This window comes from Lepidochelys kempii, chromosome 18 (genome assembly GCF_965140265.1).
Source record: "Lepidochelys kempii isolate rLepKem1 chromosome 18, rLepKem1.hap2, whole genome shotgun sequence".
Lineage (NCBI taxonomy): Eukaryota > Metazoa > Chordata > Testudines > Cheloniidae > Lepidochelys > Lepidochelys kempii.
This window is the reverse complement of record NC_133273.1, coordinates 6,908,652-6,930,349: the sequence shown is the minus strand read 5'-3', so window position 1 is coordinate 6,930,349 and position 21,698 is coordinate 6,908,652. Positions and strand designations below refer to the sequence as shown.

General features: G+C 58.0%; 1 protein-coding gene across 1 annotated transcript; it reads right to left on the bottom strand.

Annotated features, from left to right (window-relative positions):
• Nucleotides 1–3,256: 3,256 nt before the first annotated feature.
• On the bottom strand, nt 3,257–21,658 carry TMEM82 (transmembrane protein 82). Its single transcript, XM_073316300.1, has 6 exons — nt 21,254–21,658; nt 21,098–21,170; nt 18,364–18,538; nt 16,143–16,551; nt 14,019–14,206; nt 3,257–4,957 (listed from the first exon to the last, which is right to left on the bottom strand). The coding sequence occupies exons 1-6, from the start codon at nt 21,330–21,332 to the stop codon at nt 4,829–4,831; spliced, it is 1,053 nt and encodes a 350-aa protein (XP_073172401.1). The 5' UTR covers nt 21,333–21,658; the 3' UTR covers nt 3,257–4,828.
• Between the last annotated feature and the right edge of the window lie 40 nt (nt 21,659–21,698).

Here is a 21,698-nt window from a genome sequence, read left to right as displayed (position 1 = left end):
TTTTTCATCCAGCTCCACTAACCATGCTGATAAGTAAAGCAACATTTCTCACCCCTCTGCACCAGCACAATTGCAGTCTTTTCTACACTGCAGGACCCACCAGGCCTCTTAAAGTAGCTCAGGGTCTCATTTTTATGGGCCTCAAAGGGTCATGTGGCTACTCCTGACAATCACATGACCCTTGCAATTCTTAAAGGGACAATGGGTTACCAAACATCTCTCATCTTGCCTTTAAAAAAGCCGTAATGGACTGGAAACTTCATGCCAAACCACTTGGTGTGTCAGGGTATGCTGGAGCTTATGGAATCAAGTCCCTGGCTCTGACCCTATGGCATTGCATTCAGGTTTGACCCAGAAGCAGGAGGGGGGTCTGTTTTACTGCTACAGGTCAGGTGCTGTCGTTCTCAGTGCCTTTGTCCCAAGATGGCAGAAATCCCAGTAGGACAGTGTATCTCCCAAGAGCCCCACCAGTCAGGGTGGCACAAATCTTGCAATATTGACTTCAGTGTCTCTTATGACATTTTCTGCCTGTCTGGGCTGAAATTTCATGAGATGAGCTTGGAAGATTTTTGGCTTCTTTAGATCCAAATGCAACCCCTCACCCTGATTCAGTGTTAGATTGCTCCTGGAGTCTGGTCCAGATCCAGTCACACCTCCTCAGTCCAGGTATGTTAGAAAAAAGACATTGCATGTTACCAGTCAGTCTAGGAGTCAGAACAGCAGACTGGCATATAGGAGACCTGGATTCTTTCCCCAGCTATGCCACAGGCTCCTTGTGTGAACTTGGGCAAGTCATGTCATTGCTTTGTGCCTCAATTTCCCCATCAGTAAGACAGGGCTAAAGATGTGAGATGCCGTGCATGTGCACTGGACTAGTATTGCCCTGTGAGCTGGCAGGGGATATAAAGTCAAATGTTGACAAGAACATAAAAGCAAAGCCATTTCCGTCATAATGACAGTAGCCTCCTTTAAGGCCTTTCATCCACCAGCCTGCGCCTTCGTGTGCAGGCACAAGTCCAGGCAGGGTGCGGGCTGGTGAAGGAATGTTGCCATCAGCATTACGCTGGCAGGGCACTGTTCTGCAGCAGGTAGGTACAGGCCCTGGAGGAGCGCCTGGGATGCCTGCTCTTCGGTGTTCGAGCAGGGATTCCTGCCAGCCCCCGGGGGACATGGGGAGAGCTGTCAGTGCCCAGGAAGAGAGCTGGGCACGATTCCTGAATTTCCCAAGGTGCCCCCCCTCTCCCAATGGCTTTCGGAGGCTGAGTGGGCATCGCTGCAAATGCTGCTCTTCATCATGATGAGGAGGATCCTCAGCCCACCCCCTCTGCAGCTGGCCAGATGCTGCTGTCAGGGGGCTGATGCGACAAGCTGATGCAGGCCGAGGGGGATCAGCAGCAGAGGTGGGCTGGGCTGACAGCACCATAGACCTGTCTGAGAGCCCCCCAGGGCCTGCACTGCCACGCTGCATTGGCATCAGGCACCTTGGTGCCGAAGGACAACTTGACAGCAAATCCAGCTCAGTTCTGGTCACGCCCAGGTTCATTCCCAGCCAGCAGCTGCTGACTCAGCCCTTTGCTGGGATAGCAAACAGTGACACCCTGTGGCCGGCTGGTTGGCCTATATCCCTACTCTGCATTTGCTGGAGAACCAGCTGATCCCAGCAATCAGAGCCAGGGGCTGCCTCCTGGCCAGCCAGTGCTCAGAACCCCACTGGAAGTGGGGTGCCCATCAGAGATGCAGTCACTGATGGGGACCTCAGTAGCTGGGTGGCTGCAGGAAGTGGGCCAGGGGGATGCAGTAGTGACTGGGGAGGTGCTGATACCATGGGGTGATAGCACTTTACAATCCACAAGCTCCCCTCCCTGTTACAAGCCCCCCGGCTACTGCGCCCCCTCCTCAGCGCCACTCAGTCTTTTCTGCTACCCCCTGCTGGGCGCATCTGCCTCTGCCCATGGGCATCCTCCCTCTCCTTCTTCTACCTGGCCACGAGCACAAAGGGGGAGGGGGGCACTGGGGGTGCAGAGCTGTCGGCAGGGCATGGATCCACATCAGGGCAAGTTGTTCCAGGAGAAGGGGGCTTTGAAAGGGAAGATGGTCCTGCAGCTAAAGCCTGTAACAGGCCTCTGGGTTTCACTGCTGCCTTTGCCTTGTGTGGCCTGGGGCAAGCTGCTGCCCCAGCTGTAAAATGCAAGTTGTGATTCTGCGGGTACATGGGCCATGCATCGTGTGACCCCGCCGTGGCTGGCCCTGCACGCAGCCTAACTTAGCAACTGTGAATGGTGCATTGAACAGAGGGGGAGGTAAGTTTTTACCCTGGATTTTACAGGCTCGGGAGGCTGAGTGGGGCTATGCCTTGCAGCTCAGGCCCTTGAATTGACGCATGCTTCCTTAGGCATTGTGACTGTACCCTTCCGGGGACAGGAAGGGGGGCACGGGGCTAAGGTACAATCTTAGGAGGCAGGAGCCCAGAGCCCAGTTCCAAGCTCTGCCCCCGACTCTTGGTAAGGCCACACACTCTGTGCGCCTCAGTGTTCCCACCTGCAACGAGGCCAGTACCACCCCCTCCCGTGGGCTGGTGAAGAGCACTGAAATCCCAGCCGGAAGGTTTTAGGGCCAAAATCTCCCTGTTACTTGGTCCCTGCTGGAGAAACATGATGCAGCCAGGCTTTGAACTGGGGCGGGGCATGTGTGTGTAAAATGAGCAAATCATGCTGGCTTGGGTTAAAATAAAATCACCATAGCCCTTTCAGCCAAGGAGCAGGAGCCCTTCAGCACCCACAAAATTTCACAACCCCCACATGGCCTGGAGCCCCCATCTCACCAAGGCAGGCAGTGCAACATGAGACCCATCAGTCAGGCCAGGCTTGCTAGCACTGGCTACTCAGCTGCCTGCTACAAGAGTCCGTTCCCCTCTCTGGTCCTGGTTTATACCAGGTGGCAGCAGGGTCCATGATAGGAGTGGAAATGGTTCTGCAGGACCCATGACTGATGTGGAAGGTAGGAGCCCAAGAACTGGCAGGTTGGACTGGCCTATGATATTACCTTCACCCATGATCTTACTTGGCTGGATAGGCCAAAGCAAAGATACAAATGCCAATCAGAGGAGGGCACGTCGGGGGCAGGCTGACGTGGGGGGGAGGGGAGGGGAAAAGAAGATTGAAGCACATCAGGCCACATAGCTCCAAACATTTCCTGGCACCTCGCTTGTCACTGATCAGGTCAGGACCCACAGAGGACAATGATAAACAGTCAGAAGCGGAGTAATGAAAGGTGAAGGGGCTCTTGCCACCCACCCTCCAGCTCAGCGTATTTTATACACTTTATTCTCTCGTATGGTCATACGACTGACAGCACAAGCGTCCACAGATTCCCCTCTTCCGCTTAAAACTCACTAGACCGGAAGTGGATGCGCACGGCTCCTCATGTCTCATGATGGGACGTGTCTGGAGCCCAGCCCAGTCGCTCATTGCAATCACTGTGCCGGAGGAGGTGGACCAAGGGTTGTGAAGGAGAGGCTTGTGCAAGGTCAGACAGAGCCTGAATGGACAGAGCAAACACATGGCCAAGGGGGATGAGACAAGCCTGGAGCAGCAGGTCCGGACAGTCCCCTCATGGGCTGCTGAACTTCAAGGTCAGCTCCAGTCTCACCCAAAAGCAGAATTCAGAGATCCAGTCCAGCTGAGCCAGCCCGTGCTATCCAAACATCCAGCCCAGCTGCAGGCTCATCCCCTTCAGAGCCCCTGTGGAACGGGCTACAGAGGAATGGCTCTGCGCCCCCAGGACAGTTAGATGCTTAGGGGTACTGAGTGACACCCCAGCCCCTGGTGCAGAGGGACGCTGAGGAGGTACACATGGTGGGTAGGGCTGGCCTGCTGCTGTGAAATGAGAGGGAGCCCCCACCTGCATCAACACCCAGTGTGGAGGGGTATTCCCTTGGCAATGAATTAGGAGTGAATTCTTTACAATGAGTGTGTAGGTGCTGAATTAACAGGCCTGGACCTGGACCTCCATCCCCCAACTTGTCTCCCCTGCTACCCTGCCGAGGGGCCTCAGCCTTGACTTGAAGGGACAGCCTCCAGGAAGAGAGCAAGGTCCATGCCCATTCACTCGCTAGCAGAGGCTGAGCAGGGGGCCGATGGGGATTGTGTGTCAGGCAATAGGGACACCTGTGCCTAGATCCAGCTGGCCACCAAAAAAGCAGATGGCAGCAGCCGGGTCTGGCTTGGACCAAGCTCCTCCTAGCCCTCCTGTCCACCATGGCCTCTTGCCCTCCACCCACCTCCATCACTGGCCTCATGCACTGGTTCAATGGGCAAGAAACTTGGCTTTGGGGTTGATCCAGGGACAGCTGGCTCCTGAGACGAGCGCAGCAAGCTCAGGCACCTGGAGAGGCTGGGATCGCTAGCGGACGAGAGGTTCTGGGTGGGGCAGGCTAGAGACGATCTGGAAAGAGCCAGCAGGGAAAGTGAAACCTTTAAACACCAGGGGTGGTGGGGGAATGGTTTCCCATTCGCCAGGATGCGATGCGGAGGGCGACTGGGGGCCTCCCCATTTCCAGGGACTGGGGCACATCGACCAACCACAGTGTGTTTGGGGTGCGGGGAGCAAAGAGTCATCTAGGTAGTTTGCACCGTCCCAGGTTAACAACCGTCCATTTGATCATGTCCTCAGCAGATCGCCCCCGAATCTGGTTAGTATCTGGAGCACATATGGCATGTGAATTAAGCCGCTTCAGTTGGCACGGCCTGAAGCTTAAAATGTCACATTTCAGTCCTGGTTGCTGGGGCTTTGCCTTTCTTGCCATCGCTGGAACACGGCAGCCCCTTCCTCATCTCTCGGCTCCGGCCCCTCCACTTGAGGACTTGGTCACTGAGCTGGATTTTCTGCCAAGGGCCTCAGGCCTAGGCTGGGGCTGCCTGGAACTGGAACCGGGTTCTGGGAACCTTTGAGAAAAATCCTGCAGAGAAGGAAAACCCCATCCCCGACCACCACACAAATATTAGACAGTGAACAGCCTCTCCGGCCAAGAATCTGCACCCGCAGCCTGCCCGAGGAGCATCAGGGATAAGCTAACGGGCAGCTACCTGGGTCCCATAGCCAAGAGGACACAGGAGCTCTCTTGGGCTCTCACTGGGCTGCACAGCCTTGGCCCACTCCCCAGACAGGAGTGCCCTGAGGAGCTGCTACCTGTCTCCCTCCCACACTTGGGGCCCAGGTCTCTGCTGGCGTCAGAGTCATTCCACCACAGAGAACTGGGCCCTTGCGCTGTGCACAGGATGTTCTCATTTGCTCCATTGCAACTGGTGGCTGGCTTCATCCTCCTGCCTCTGTGGCAACTCCTTAGCTACCCATCCGCGTTCCTGTTGACCCGCTGTGCTTAACATACTTCTCCTCTCCCCGCACTCCCACAATTCCTCCCCCACCCAGGTCAACTCCTCCTGTGTCTGACCAGGAGTTGGGAGGTTTGGGGGGAACCCGGGCCCGCCCTCTACTCCGGGTTCCAGCCCAGGGCCCTATGCGACAGCTACAACTCCCTGGGCTACTTCCCCATGGCCTCCTCCCAACACCTTCTTTATCCTCACCACAGGACCTTCCTCCTGGTGTCTGCTGATGCTTGTACTCCTCAGTCCTCCAACAGTCCACATTCTCACTTTCAGCTCCTAGTTCCTCTTGCTCCCAGCTCCTCACACGCGTGCCACAAACTGAAGTGAGCTCCTTTTTAAACCCAGGCGCCCTGATTAGCCTGTCTTAATTGATTCTCTGCAGGTGTTCTAATCAGCCTGTCTTGTTTCCAGAAGCTTCCCGATTGTTCTGGACCCTTCCCTGTTAAGGAGCCGGAATCGTTCTTCACTCGCTCCTGAGCTATTTGCTTTCCTTTCTTTCCTAAAGCCCCCCGGCCCGGATTTTTCACACTTTTCCTTTTGCTTAGTTTCCCCCCCTGCGTTTGGGCCGGACGCTTTGTTTTTTTGGTTTCGTTTTTTTTCGTTCTTTTGAGCTGCGTCAGTGTGCTGGCCGGTCGCCAGCACCCCCCCCCCCCCCCCCCCCGATGCCTGCTTTTGGACTTTGCTCCTTGCTTACTTGAAACCCCCGGAGGAGGGGGGGAGGACTGCCAACCTGCTGTCCGGAGAGGGGAGTGGACCCCCCCAGACCCAGCTGTTTTGCTTTTTGCCTGGACTTTTTCCGAGAGCCTTGGGACAGAGCCAACAGCTGTAGCAGACGCCAGAGGCCGGAGAACTCCCGGGCAGCTATGAATCATCGTGGAGAGAGGCCGTAAGACTGAGGGATTTCTTTTGAATTTCTACCCTCGGGGGGGGGAGTTGACTGCATTTCAGCTGCGCCTGCGGCGGCACAGGGGTGTAGCAGGGAGCTACCCCCAGATCCATCGGTGCCCCCAACCCCCCCCACCACTATTACAACTATCACGGCCCCCGCTGCTTCGTCCCTGCTGGCAATCTGCCATCTGCCTTCGGATCCAGCTGTTTGCTTTGGACTTTGCGTTTTGGACCAGGCATAACAACCAACCAAGCGAGACTCTTTGGACACTTGTGGTGGGTTGTCCTCCCCCCCCCCCCCCGGATTGTTTACCCCATAGCCTACCCCTACTACCGGACCCCGATTTTTGCCCCCCCCCCCCCCCTAGTGTTTCCCTGTCTCTCCCTGCTTACAATGGCAGAGAAGGAGGGACGCAAGGCCCCTCCACCGAAATTGGTTGCCCCTTCCCCATCTACCCTCCTGCCCACCCCTCAAGATTTCCCCACCGCCTCCATTGTTAGAACCCCTGCCACCGCCCCCGCTGGGGCATCGGCAGTGGGAGGCACCGGGGCGATTACTACTGCTGCTCTGGTTCCTGCCCCACTAGATTCTAGGAACCCCCCCCCAGTTAGACGGAAAAATCGAAGCGGGCCAAAAGGGAAGGGCCCCGCTAATGCCGCTGGACCCTCCGTGGCAGAGGCCGCCCCCACCACAGTGGCCTCGTCATCGATCGCGGCACCCCTCCCAGCTGTTCCCTCCACCAGCTCTGCGACCATCCCTCCCCCGGCCCCCAGGACGTATGCCCGGGTGGCGACAGGCCCCCCCTCACCTGCCGCCTCCTCATCTCGCCCTCCCACTGCCTCCGCTGCCATTACTAGTAGTCGGGGCCCTCTTCCCGCCCTGACCAGGAAGCACGGTGTTCGTTGCCTCCTAGTACCCGCCTCGCCCCACGTGGAGGCATACGTGCAGGCGTTGGCGAAAGTGGTAGGACCCATGGCCTTTGTGGCGGCCTCCAAGATGTATGGGAAGGTCGTTCTCTTTCTGGCCTCGGAGACTGCCGCCCAGGAGGCGGTGGAGAAGGGCCTAGTGGTGGGGGGGGTGTTTCTCCCCCTGGAACCGCTAGAAGATCTGGGCGTTCGCTTCGTCCTCACCTCCGTTCCTCCCTTTTTACCTAATGTTGCCCTGTTACCTGCTCTTTCTGCCCTGGGGAAGCTTGTTTCTGTTATTAGCCCTCTCCCGTTAGGCTGCAAGGACCCCGCCCTCCGTCACGTCCTATCGTTCCGCCGGCAAGTGCAGATTTTACTGCCGGCGGGGGTGCGTGACGGAGAGGCGCTCGAGGGGTCCTTCCTAGTTCCCTACCAGGGAGCCCGCTATAGGGTCTTTTATTCCACCGGAGAGGCCCGGTGCTACCTCTGCCGCTCGGCAGGGCATGTCCGCAGGGACTGCCCTTTGGCCCGGGGGAGAGGGGCACCTGAGACCCCCGAGACCCGGCGGGATATCGGCCCTGTTGTTGCCGACACCCCTGGCCACCCGGCACCCGACACCACCCCCCCTCCCACCCGATCCACCGCTGCCCCCGTCCGGGCCCAAGAGGCACCCCTCCAACAACGCCCGGGCGACCACGGGAGTCCCACTCTTGCCGTAACCACCTCGGCAGAGCCTATGGAGGGGGGTGTGGCAAAGCTTTTACCGGGTGCAGGAGAGGGCTCGCCCCAAGGAGAACCCCCCGCCCCTAATGCTGCCTTACCGCTACCCCCCCAAACCCCTGCACCTCTGCCTCCGCGCCCCGCTCCGTCCCCTGCTACTCCACCCCCGGACGACGCCATGGAGGGCTGGACTGTAGTCCAGGGGAAGCGAGGCAAGCGGAGGGCTCGAGCTCCGCTGCATTCATCTGACGCGGAAGCCCCCTGGAAGACCAGGAAGGGAGGTACCGACCCTGAGCCTCCCGCCTCGGCCACGAGTGAGATCCATTCGCTGGTGTCGGGAGGTGAAGATAGACCAGCATTGGAGGGTGGAATCCCCCCTCCGCGGGGGACCCTCCCCTCCGAAGCCCCGGGGGAAGCCCCTTCTAACCAGATACCACCTGAACTCCCAACGAACCCCGACGTGACCGCCGAGGCGGGCCCTAGCGGAGAGGCCCCTGGGGTGGTGGGAGTCGGCCTCTCCTCTGTGTACGCAGAGATTGAAGCCCTGGATTTGACCCCGGTCACCCAGGGAGGGGATGATTTACTGCCGGCCGGCCTCGATTTGGGCAATCTCACCCCAGGCCCCCTCTCCCCATGCCCTTTCCCCCTGACTGCCTTTCCGGGTGAGCACCCCACGGAAAGTGGTTTACCGCCTGGGGCCATGGCTGCCACGACCACCCCGGAGCCAGTACCTAGCATTCCTCGGAGCCCCCTCCCTTGCCCCTTCACCCCCGACCCTGCTCGGGAGGCGCCTTCTTTTCGCTGTGCGCCTCCTGAAGCCCAGGGCCTTACCTCTGCCCCTGCCCCCACCCCTATTCCGGTTCAGTCTCCCTCCTCCTGCAAGGCTACCGCCACCCCTGGGGTTATTTCTTTTCCGCCTTTTGCAGATTCCCCCCAGGGAGCAGTCTTTATGTTTTCTAGTTGCGACTCCCCAGGAGTTGCACCTTTCCCCCTGCCATCCCCGTCCGCCCCAAGGCACGAGATGGAGTTAGTAACCCCAGCCTGTCAGACACCCCGTCGGCGGTCCGCACCCTGCCTACCCGCCTTAGCGGACCACGAAGCTGCATCAAAAGCCCCACCAGGGACTGCTCTGGGAGTTGTAACCCTACCCCCCCATGAGCTGCAGCATGCATTACGGGAGTTCTTGAAACGATGCCGTGGTGCCCGCGATAGGGCACAGCTGGCTCTCCAGCAATGGGGGGACTTTGATCGACTCCTTCGGGCCGCGAGAGCCCTTATGAGGGAGGGTAGAGGGCAAGGGAAGGGCGGTGCCGCGGCCTACGAGCGGGCCCGCAGCTTCCGGAAAGAGTTACTTACTCACGGGATGGGACACGGGTTGCTATGCGACCCGCCGGGGGCCATGAGTACCCCCACCCCTGAGAACTCCCCACCCCCCCAGCCCTCCGCATGACACCTCTCATCATTGTAACCCTGAACACCAGGGGCTGTAGGATGGCTCTCCGCAGGTCCCAGGTGCTCTCCTACCTTCGGGAGGGGAGGTACTCTGTGGTTTTCCTGCAGGAGACCCACACGGACCCAACCGCCGAGGATAGGTGGCGGCTGGAATGGGGGGACGGGGTATACTTTAGCCACTGCACGGCTTGGCAAGCTGGAGTGGCGACCCTGTTCTCCCCCACCCTGCGGCCCGAGGTGCTCGGAGTCACTGAGGCCGTGCCGGGCCACTTGTTGCACCTCCGAGTTCGTTTGGAGGGGCTCGTGGTCAATTTTGTTAATATCTATGCCCCGCAAGTGAGCTCACAGCGGCCGCAATTTTACCAGCAGGTGTCCGAATTTCTCGACACCCTGGATTCACACGAGTGCCTGATCCTGGGAGGGGACTTTAACACCACCCTCGAGGAACGGGACCGCTCGGGGGCCGAGCCGAGCCCGGCCGCCGCGACCATTCTTCGAGACATAGTCGACTATCACTCCCTAGTGGACGTCTGGCGTGACCATCACCCAGATGATACTTCCACGTTTACCTTCGTTCGGGTGGAGGCCCGTCGGTTGCACCGCTCTCGGTTAGACCGTATTTATCTATCCCGTCTCCATCTTTCACAGGCCCACTCCTCCACCATTCGGCCGGCCCCTTTTTCCGACCATCATTTGGTTGCCGTCACGGTCTCCCTCCGTGCAGAGGGACCGGGGCCGGCTTACTGGCATTTTAACAACAGCCTGTTGGAGGACGAGAGCTTTGTGATGTCCTTCCGGGAGTTTTGGCTGGCCTGGCGGGAGCAGTGGCGTGCCTTTCCCTCGGTGCGGCGCTGGTGGGATTTAGGGAAGGTGCGCGCCAAGCTCTTCTGCCGCAACTACACTCGGGGCACCAGCCGACGGAGAAATGCGGCGATAGAGCAGTTGGAACGGGAGGTCTTAGAGCTAGAGAGGCGCCTGGCCGCCAGCCCCGGGGACCCGTCCCTCTGCGGAGCGTGCCGGGAGAAGCGGGAGGAACTTCGAGCCCTCGAGGACCACCGGGCCCGAGGTGCCTTTGTCCGGTCCCGCATCCGCCTCCTTCAGGAGATGGATCGCGGCTCCCGCTTCTTCTACGCCCTGGAGAAAACGAGGGGGGCCAAAAAACACGTCACCTGCCTTCTAGCGGAAGACGGCACCCCCCTCACGGATCCGGAGGAGATGTGTGGGAGGGCCCGTGACTTCTACGCAAACCTTTTCTCCCCGGATCCGACCGATCCTGGCGCTTGCGGGGTGCTCTGGGAGGAACTCCCCACGGTCAGCGTGGGCGACCGAGACCGGCTAGAGCTGCCTCTCACCCTGGCCGAGTTCTCGGACGCCCTCCGTCGCATGCCCACCAATAAATCTCCGGGCATGGACGGGCTGACCGTGGAGTTTTACCGCGCGTTCTGGGACATCCTTGGCCCAGACCTAGTCACTGTCTGGGCTGAGTCCTTGCAGAGCGGGGCCCTCCCTCTCTCGTGCAGACGAGCGGTGCTCGCCTTGCTGCCGAAGAAGGGGGACCTCCGCGATTTACGAAACTGGCGTCCCCTCTCACTCCTTAGCACGGATTACAAAATCGTAGCGAAAGCAATCTCGCTGCGGCTAGGGTCCGTGATGGCGGACGTGATTCACCCAGACCAGACCTATACTGTCCCGGGTCGCAGCATTTTTGACAACCTCTTTTTAGTCCGAGACCTTTTGGAACTCGGGCGGAGAGACGGTCTGTCGTTCGCCCTCCTGTCTCTCGATCAAGAGAAGGCGTTCGATAGGGTAGATCATGGGTACCTCCTGAGCACCCTGCGAGCGTTTGGATTCGGACCTCAGTTTGTGAGTTTTCTCCGGGTGCTGTACGCCTCCGCGGAGTGTCTGGTTAGGCTCAACTGGACCCTGACCGAACCGGTCAGCTTCGGGCGAGGGGTGCGGCAGGGGTGTCCCCTCTCAGGCCAGCTGTACGCTCTGGCGATCGAGCCTTTCCTCTGTCTCCTCCGCAGGAGGTTGACGGGGTTGGTGCTGCGGGAGCCGGAGCTGCGACTGGTCCTGTCGGCGTACGCCGATGACGTCCTCCTCGTGGTCCAGGACCCGGGCGACTTGGCGCGAGTGGAGGCATGCCAAGCCATCTTTTCGGCAGCCTCCTCCGCCCGAGTCAACTGGGTCAAGAGCTCTGGCTTGGCGGTGGGGGGCTGGCGGCAGGTAAGCCCCCTCCCGCCCGCGCTTCAGACCATCCGGTGGAGTGCCGGCCCTCTGCTCTATCTCGGCGTTTACCTTTCTGCCACGCACCCTTCTCCGCCGGAGAACTGGCAAAATTTGGAAGGCGGCGTGATTGAGCGGATCAGGAAATGGACGAGGCTACTCCGATGTCTCTCCCTTCGGGGGAGAGCACTGGTGCTTAACCAACTAGTCCTGTCCACGCTCTGGTACCGGCTCAACACCCTAGCCCCGGCCCCGGGTTTCCTGTCCCACCTCCGGAGATTGATTCTGGAGTTCTTTTGGTCAGGATTGCACTGGGCCCCTGTTGGAGTTCTCCACTTGCCCCTGAAGGAAGGAGGGCAGGGCCTGAAGTGTCTGTACACTCAGGTCCGCGTTTTCCGCCTCCAGGCCCTGCAGAGGCTCCTTTATAGTGCAGGTAGTTCGACGTGGAGCATATTGGCGCATGCCTTTTTACGCCGCTTCCATGGGCTCCGATATGACCGACAGCTCTTTTATCTTTGTCCGAGAGGTTTTCCGCGAGACCTCTCTGGGCTACCGGATTTCTACCAGGACCTCCTCCGGGCCTGGAAACTGTTCTCAACGACCAGGTCCGTGGCGGCCATCGTGGGGGCAGATCTCCTCACGGAGCCCCTGCTACACAACCCCCAACTTTGTGTGCAGGCGGCGGAGTCCCGCACGGTGCGCCAGAGGTTGGTCCTGGCGGGAGTTACGAGGGTCGGGGACCTCCTGGACTACGACCGGGGGGACTGGCTGGATCCCCTGACGCTCGCTCGACGCATGGGGCTCTCCAGCCTTCGCACCCCCCGGCGCGTGCTTCAGAAGGTGGAGGCCGCTTTGACCCCCGCCGCTCGGGCTTATGTTAGCCGAGCCTTGTGCGAGGGCGCGCCCCGCCCATCCCTTACCCCAGGCCCGCCGGACCTTTCCATCGGGCCCCCACCCTGCCGATCCCAACACACCCCTCATCCTTTCACTGCGAGCCGGCTGCATGAACTGCAACCGGTCGGTTTTCAAGTTGCATCACGGAAATATTTATATACACTCACGCTCCATACCCTTCATGCCCGCACCCTGGTGTCCCGCCCCGATACAAAGTGGCGAGATCTCTTACCACCTTTGGAGGGCGAGCAACCTCGGTGGGCCAGCCTGTACTCCACCTTGGTCCCGAGGCCCGTCGGGGACATCAGTTGGCGGCTCCTTCACGGGGCTGTGAGCACGGGCGTGTTTTTGACACGTTTTACCTCCCTTCCGGAGACTTGCCCTTTTTGCAATGTGAGGGAAACCCTGGCGCACGTCTATTTAGAGTGTGCCAGATTGCAGCCTCTTTTTCGGCTCCTCACAAATATTCTTTTGCGCTTTTGGCTTCATTTCTCCCCCCACCTCTTTATCTATACACTCCCCATCCGTGGCCCCACCAAGTCGCGGGATCTCCTGGTTAGCCTCCTCCTAGCCTTGGCTAAAACAGCCATTTATAAGACCAGAGAGCGGAGGTTGGCTCATGAGGCGTCCTGCGATTGCGAGGCCGTTTTCCGGCTCTCAGTACATTCACGTATCTGGGCGGAGTTCCTCTGGGCAACGTCCACCGACTCCCTTGACACCTTCGAGGAGCGGTGGGCGCTGTCCGGGGTTCTCTGCTCGGTGACCCCGTCCGGTTCTCTCCGTCTGACCCTCTGATTGAGGGAAAGAGCGAGAGCCGCCAGTCACAGCCGTTAGTTGCTGTGAATACCATTATTATTGTTTTCTAGGAGGGGTCCTATAATACATGGGTGTACCCCCCCTCCCTCCCAACCACCCACCCCGCAGCCGTGCCCATTTTGTTGGGCACTCTCAGGAGAGGGAGGGTCGGTGACCCTGGGCGCGGCACTAGGTAACTCGAGAGGGTGGAAGACCACGAGTGTCGAGGAAGCCCCCCCGCTCTAGGCCACCAGGTAACTCAGGAGGGTGGAAGACCACGAGTGCCGAGGAAGCCCCCCCGCTCTGGGCCCGGGCTAACCTGAACACCTCTCCCTCCTGAAAGCTGTTGTGTTATACCTCTTGATTGCGTTGTTTTGTTACTAAGTTTTTCTTTCTCCTTTTGTATTCTCTGTAATTGTTACAAATAAATTTCCTTTCTGTTTTAAAAAAAAAAAAAAAAAAAAAAAAAAAAAAACCTTCCCTGTTACCTTAACCAGGGAAAAGGGACCTACTTAACCTGGGGCTAATATATCTGCCTTCTATTACTCTCCTGTAGCCATCTGGCCTGACCCTGTAACAAAGTATATAATAAATCATAATGGTATCATGTAAAAAAAACAAAACAAAAAAAAAACCCTTCCCTGTTACCTTAACCAGGGAAAAGGGACCTACTTAACCTGGGGCTAATATATCTGCCTTCTATCACTTTCCTGTAGCCATCTGGCCTGATCCTGTCACAGTGGGCAGTCTCACCTGAGCCCGGCAGATGTCCAGCATGATCCCTGCCCGAACCAGGCACCAGATCTCACCCACCAGCGAGATGAAGATGTTCATGATGTCCATCCACCGGCCGACTGTCATTAGGAGGATGAGGAGGCCTCCCATCCTCACAAACACCGTCTGATAGACCATCTGCTCGCTGGGGTTATGCCTCTGCTCCTCTGCCAGGAACAAAGCCATCCCACAGTCACGGCATGAACCATTTCCTACCCTCCCTTTGGGCTTGGGCAGCAGCTTCAGCCACGCCATGGGGCTGCTATGGCCAGGAAAATGGCTTAGAAATGGTCCCTTCCAAAGACACTGGGTACAGCTACGCTGGAGGTGTAACTCCCAGCTTGGGTAGACACATCTGCACTAGCTTTGGTCAAACTAGCGTGCTAAGAACAGAAGAGTAGCTGCAGCAGCACGAGTGGTGGGCTGGGCTAGACACCTGAAGTATGTACCAAGGGTCCCAGGCAGGCAGGTTCTCAGGGTGACTAGCCCATCACCGCCACAGCTCCGCTGCTAGTTTTGTATGCAAGCTCGGCCACATCTCATGCCAGTCTCTCTACCTAAGGTGGAAACTGCCCCTGTGGCTCCAGCATAGACACACCCTTTGTGACACCAGGAGCTTTGCAGCCACATTGCAGCCATGGGAGAGAAAAACTGGCATCTGTTCTGTCCCCAGGGAGGGGCTGCAGGAAGCCATGCTCCTGAGCTGCTGCCCAGGACAGTCCAGATCTCTGCCCTTGGCAGAAATTGGAGAATGGACTGTAGGCATTGGATTTCTACGACCTGTGCTATGCAGGAGGTCAGAAGAGAGGATCACAGTGGTCCCTTCTGGATTTATAATCTGTGGATCAAGGTGGTGGGAACAGTTCCCGGGACTGTGCTTCATTGCAAAGGCAAAGCTAAATGCTGAGGTTAAGAATGAGAGAGAAACATGCCTGAGCGCTACCGAAACTACACAAGCAGCAGGAGAGAATTCGGTCCCATTCTGGTTCCAGACATTCATGCCCACCACACTCGCTCCACCAACAAAGGGCAAAACAGAAGCGCCACATCATCAGAACAAGCTCCCATTGGCTGATCATACCCTTGTGGGCAGCTTGGCCCCTTGTCCTGCATCCAACAGCTGGACTAGTGAAGAGGGCTTTAAACTAGGTTCACCGGGGGAAGGAGACCAAAGCCCTGAGGTAAGTGGGCAAGTGGGATACCGGGAGGAGGCACGAGCAGGAGCGCGTGAGAGGGGAGGGCTCCTGCCTCATACTGAGAGGCAATCAGCAGGTTACCTCAAGTGCCTATATACAAATGCACGAAGCCTGGGATGTATAAGTAGGGGCATAGTGAGCAGATCGAGGGACGTGATCGTCCCCCTCTATTCGACATTGGTAAGGCCTCATCTGGAGTACTGTGTCCAGTTTTGGGCCCCACACTACAGGAAGGATATGGATAAATTGGAGAGAGTCCAGCGAAGGGCAACAAAAATTATTAGGGTTCTGGAACACATGAGTTATGAGGAGAGGCTGAGGGAACTGGGATTGTTTAGTCTGCAGAAGAGAAGAATGAGGGGGGATTTGATAGCTGCTTTCAACTACCTGAGAGGTAGTTCCAGAGAGGATGGTTCTAGACTATTCTCAGTGGTGGAAGAGGACAGGACAAGGAGTAATGGTCTCAAGTTGCAGTGGGAGAGGTTTAGGTTGGATATTAGGAAAAACTTTTTCACTAAGAGGGTGGTGAAACACTGGAATGCGTTACCTAGGGAGGTGGTGGAATCTCCTTCCTTAGAAGTTTTTAAGGTCAGGCTTGACAAAGCCTTGGCTGGGATGATTTAACTGGGGATGGGTCCTGCTTTTGAGCAGGGGGTTGGACTAGATGACCTCCTGAGGTCCCTTCCAACCCTGATATTCTATGATTCTATGACTTGCTCATTGGGAGCTCTCCGTTTTAAAGGTCCCATTATGAACAGTTAGTTCTCATGAATAAGACCAGGGGGTTCCTCCGTCATGCCTGGAAGTGCGCAAAACAAAGCCCCTTGCCAAAAATCCCAAGGGCCCTTGGGAGCCTTCTGGCCAGGAAAGAGCTCAGCTGGTTTCTTAGTGGCCACGGGGACCTCACCTTGCATGTAGATGACCAGCAGGGTGTAGCAGATGGTGAGCGGCGTCCAGAAGCGTATGGCCTCCGAGGTGGTGAGGAAATCCCTGTTGATCAGCGCGACAGCGGCCAGGTCAGCCACCACGAAGGTGATCTTGAGGGCGTTGCAGAGCAGAGTGGGGATGCCGTGCCAGGTGGTCAGCAGGAAGATGCAGACTCCGCAGTAGCGCTCCTTGCTGTGGAGCTCGTACATGGTGCAGACGTGCCGGGCCAGCCTCCAGACGTAGCAGGTGATCAGGCCGGCCAGGCCCAAGCTGAGGGTCAGGTTGCAGCTGCGGTGGGAAGCCCCCTCCAGGAGGTAGCTGAGGCTGCAGGAGATGCCGCACCCCAGGGAGTACTGGCACAGCAGGTACAGCTGGCTGCTGTGCGCCCCCTGCGGAAGCGGAGCACTGGAGATGCAGCACGCTCGCTACATGCCCGTAGGGCAGCGGGACGTGTTCCTCGAGACGGAGGCTAGGATTCAGTGGCTGGTCTAATTCCCCAGCACAGCAAATGGAAACCACTCAAGACATCAGAGAGCAGCCGCCAACATGGGGCAGGTAATGTTACAGCACAGCCAAGATAATGGTGGTGTAACGAGACGGCCCAGTATGGTGCACATGGTGCAGCACGGGGACTAGAACCCTGCTCCTTCAGCTCCACCTCCCCCCGCCTTAGCTAAGGGACTGCCCCAATGCAGGCGGCGCCTTTGTTCTCTGTTGCCTTCGAATGTCCGGCACAACATCCCCTCGCCTGCCCTCCACCCCCAACCCCTGGTGGCCTGGGGCCATACATTACATACATGCCTTGAGGTTTCGTGAGCTGCAGACCCTGGTAGGTTCTCCCATCCCACAGCAGCCCAGACAAGGGATGGTCTGGTGTGCAAAACCTCTGAGCCTACACTTGCTTCTAATCATGTGTCATCTGACTCTGCCCAGGAAGGGTGGGCCAGTGGCTGGTACCCTAGGCCAGTGGTTTTCAAACTTTTTTTCTGTCAACCCAGTTGAAGAAAATTGGAGCTGGGGATGAGGGGTTTTGGGTGTGGGAGGGGGTCAGGGCTCTGGGCTGGGGCCAAGGATGAGGGGTTTGGGGTGCAGGAGGGGGTCTCTAGGTTTGGAGGGGCTCAGGGCTGGGAGTCGGGGTGTGGGAGGGGGTCAGGGCTCTGGGCTGGGGCCAGGGTTGAGGGGATTGGTGTGCAGGAGGGGGCTCCAGGTTTGAGTGTGGGCTCAGGGATGGGGCAGGGGGACAGGCTTACCTCTGGCAGCTCCCAGTCAGTGGCGCATCTGGGGTGCAGAGGCAGGGTTCCTGCCTGCCCTGGCACTGCGGACCGCACTGTGCCCTGGAAGCAGCCAGCAGCAGGCACCGCCCCCGCCAGCTACCATTGGCCAGTTGGAGCCAGTGCTCGAGGCAGGGGCAGCGCACGGAGCCCCATGCCCCCCCGCCTAGGAGCCGGATCTGCTGCTGGCCGCTTCCGGGGTGCAGCGTGGTGTCAGAACAAGTAGGGACTAGCCTCCCTTAGCCAGGCAGCACTGCCGACGGGACTTTTAACAGCCCGGTTGACGGTGCTGACCAGAGCTGCCGCGACCCAGCGTCTTCCATTCCTGGGTCGAGACCTGCAGTTTGAAAAGCACTGTCCTAGGCTGCCACTCAGCCGATCAACGTTTGACTCCTGGCTCTAGTCTCTTGGTCCTCAGAGCAGCAAGGTCTGGAGAAGGAATCAGAGTCAGCTCTGGAAGGGACTGCTCTGCAGCAACTCCCTCAGGCCAGCGGCAGGGTGTTCATAGACTCCACCCGTAATCAGGTCATCAGCTAGGGCTGGACGCTTCCTTGGGCAGGAATATTACAGGCAAATGGAAGTTGGAGAACCACGCACAGTGTGGCCTAGTGAATAGAGAACTAAACTGGGACTCATGAGACCTGGGTTCTATTCCTGGCTCTGTGTGACCTTGGGCAAGTCCCTACCCTCTCTGTGCCTTGGTTTCCCCTTCTGTAAAATGGGAATAAATGACACAAATCTCCTTTATTAAGCATTTTGAGATCTACTGAAGAAAAGTGCCCTGTAAGAGCTGGGAGTTATTACTACAGTGCACTAGACTATGCATCAGGAATCCACCCTCCTGGTCCAGTCCCAACGATGGCTCATACACGACTACAGAGAGAATCAGGCGATTATTACAGAGGCCCTTACTCAGAGATGACTCCTCACCTTATTCAGGGACAGCAGCATAGACACAGCCCTGAGGGAAAACTCCAGCACCACCAAAGCAGCCACACGATACCCAACCACCGTGAAGATCAACGTCAGTAGAAAGAAGTGGATGTGATCCAGTACAGACCACTGGGAGCGGATGGTCTCCTCCTCCTTCTGCCTGTCCGGGTCACTGGGAACAGAGAGAGACAGGCTCAGGACACTGCTGGCTCAGGATCAGTCCGTGGGGAAATTCCTCCCTCCTGCTGCATTAGGGGAAGTCCAGGTCCCAGGCTGCTAACCTTCAACCACCTTCACCCCCTGTAGCCAGGTTCTTGTAACTCGCCCCTCCGTGCAGTGCCAGAGCGTGGGAACATCCATTGGCTTCAGTGGAAACAAAGCATCTGCAGGATCAAGCCCCAAGGGGCTGTCCGACTGCCCCCCATCACTCCAACCAAGAGCAGCTTTTCTTGCTTTCTCCTTCAGTCCATCCAGGCCCCTCTCCTGCCTGGAGGCTTCCCCCTGCTCCCCAAGTCCTCCATCCAAGGCAGCCAATAATAACTACCATAGCAGCTCAGGATCCCGAAGTGTCACGTGTCTGCTCTAGTTTATGCATAAAGGCCAGCTATGAGCATCCTGCCCCAGCGAGATGCAGCCGGTTCGGGCGGGGGAGGAGCTCAAGTCAAAGACACCAGGCCTCAGCCATACACTTATGAACGAGGGGCAGGGGATTTTCACAGAGCAGCTGGGCTTGTGGGTCTTCGGGACTGACCCAAGAGATCCAGGCACACGAAGCTGCCCAAGGTTGGCTCCACCTCACGGGCAGCGACTCTCGAATTCTGGCCACACAAGAGGCCCCCTCAGCCGCAAAGTAAATAATAACCCTGAAGAAACCCAGTTCCAGACGCTTCCCCCACCAAAACTACCCACCCATCTCTTCACTGTCCAGCCCAATGCTCTTTAACCTACACCAGGTCCCCTGTCTCAGCCCCCCTCCCTGGCAGCTGTTCCTCACAGGTCATCTCCTGGGCTCTGGCCAGGGGATAGAGCGGATCCACTCTGGTGGTGGGTTCAGGGCCAGGGAAGGGGGTGTTCCCCTTTGGCTTTTGAGGTGGCAGGCCTGCCCTGAGCAGCATTGGGGGGGGGGGGGGGGGGCAGGTGTCCCTAGGTTGGAGCAAGGCGAAAGGGAAGAGACTCCTTCCAGAAGCAGCTGGGGCTGCGCTGAATAGGCTGCAGCTGCTATAGAAAAGCCGCTTCGTGCAGGGGTAGCTTGGTGCTTTCCCCTCCCTGTGCTGCAGGCAAGGGCTCTGGGGCGCACCCCCACAGCCACCTAGAGACACCCAATTCCCAGCCACAGGGGCGCTAGTGTGTCCTCACAGAGAGGGCTGAGCAGCTCGACCAGCAGAGGTTGCCCAGCCTCCAGGATTCATTTCATGCGATGAAACCTCCAGGAAAAAAGCCAGCCAAAATTGGCAACCTTAAGAGTGGCCTGTGCATTGCCGGGTGGGGCACAAAGACTTCTTTTTTGCCATCTTCCCCCCTTTCCCCAAGTGTAGTTAGTATCTGGCCCTGCTGGCCCCCAGAGCCAGCCTGAGGACTGTGGGGCCAGCCAGGGAGCCGATCCTTTGGGATTCGCCTGATCTGACACGTTGGCCAAGCCAAGAGGGGCCCTGAATGCATGTCTTTAATGCAATAACTTTGGAACGCCCTGTCTGATCAATTCCAAAAAGCCAGGGAATGTTCTAGGCATCACTGGGCAGAATCCTACTGATGGGCGGGGGAGGGGTCAGAAAAACCAACAGGGGGAAGGGGGCGGGGCACATGGAGACCCTGGCACCTGGTTTGCAGAGCCAGCAGCTTCAGCCAGGCCTGCAATCCTCTGCAGATCAAAGAGCTGATTGGGGGCAGCCCTTAATACCATCCAGCGTCACACCACCCCAACCCAGCTCTGCCCATCCTCCCCATAGAGGCTAATGTGCCGACCCCCAGAATTAATAATGGGCTGGAGGGGGACGGAAGGGAAGCCCACAAAGCCATGGGTATGGGGGAGAGGGAATGTAGGTACAGAAAGCCCCTGGCATGCAGGGCAGAAAGAGAGACAATTTTATGGGGGAGAGGGACACCCTGTGCCCCTGGCATGAGGGAGGAGTGGGGGGATTGCAGGGAGTCCCTGTAGTAGAAGGGGATGAGGGGGCAGCACACAGGGATCTTGGGGGTGGGGGGGAGGCGGGAAGAGAATGGAGGGAAGTGTGCAGTGAGCTGGGCCTACACAAGGCATGAAGTATATCACGCCCTTGTGTTATAGGCTAGTAAACAGCGTGCGTGTGTGGGGCGGGGGGGGGGGAGGGAGGCAGGAGGCAGTCTAGCCCCAGATGCCAGTAAATCTTTGCAATCAGATCCAAGGCTCTGCCCAAGGAAAAAGAGCTAGAGACTCAAACAGATTTTCCTCCACCAGGCCCAGGGGCAGCTCCGATACCAGGGGACTGGCAGGAGCCCAGCAGGGGACAGAACCAGCCATTCCAGACAGCCTGGTACGGTCACGCTACAGGCCAGGATGCTGCGACCCGCCTGAGTTTTAATGCCAGGCGTCAGAGTCCGTTCTTCACCACGTAGCACTCAAGCAGCTTGGGTGCCCATCTCAAGTGAACCCACAGGGCGGTGGGACCTGGGGGCAGGGAGAAAGTGCTTGGAGGAAATCAAAGCTGCTCAGGGAATCATTTTTGTTGGGACAAGCGATTCCTCCCCCACTTACTTCAGACACTGGATGTAGAGATAAATCTTCACCAGGCTGCAGAGGACAGACACGGCACAAGCTCCTATTAGCCCTGCAGGGGAGAAAAGAGCCGGGTGGGTTGTGGGGAAGCCAAGAAGACCAGAGAGGCAACCCAGTAAAGGGCTTTAGCCTCACCTTGCAAGAGAGAGTCCATCAGGGAGGAACCCCAGGCGAAGCCAGGGAGCCAGGAGGCCAGGAACTCAAAGGAGAGCATTTTTCACCAGCACTGAGGGAGCTTGGAATCAGGTGTGAGGAGCTGGTCTCTGCACGGTCTCAAAGGTCTGCAGAGAGACTTTTGATAAGAGGCGCCAGGAGGAGGCTAGGGTGCTGGTAAATCATTCTCCATGAGCCCTGCCTGCAATCAGCTGGCCAGAGAGGGCCGGGGGAGTGGGCAGGCCAGCAGCAGTGGGAAGGGCTCTTCACAAGGTTGCCTGGAATTCCTGTGTTAAAGGGACCCAGCCAGGCAAGTTAGTTCTCAGAACAAGGGTTCACCTAAAGAAATAGTTCCACTCATTGCCCCGTTCACGGCCAAGGAACAGATTTCTGTTGGGCACAAATCATTCGCCCTGCCAATTTCGCA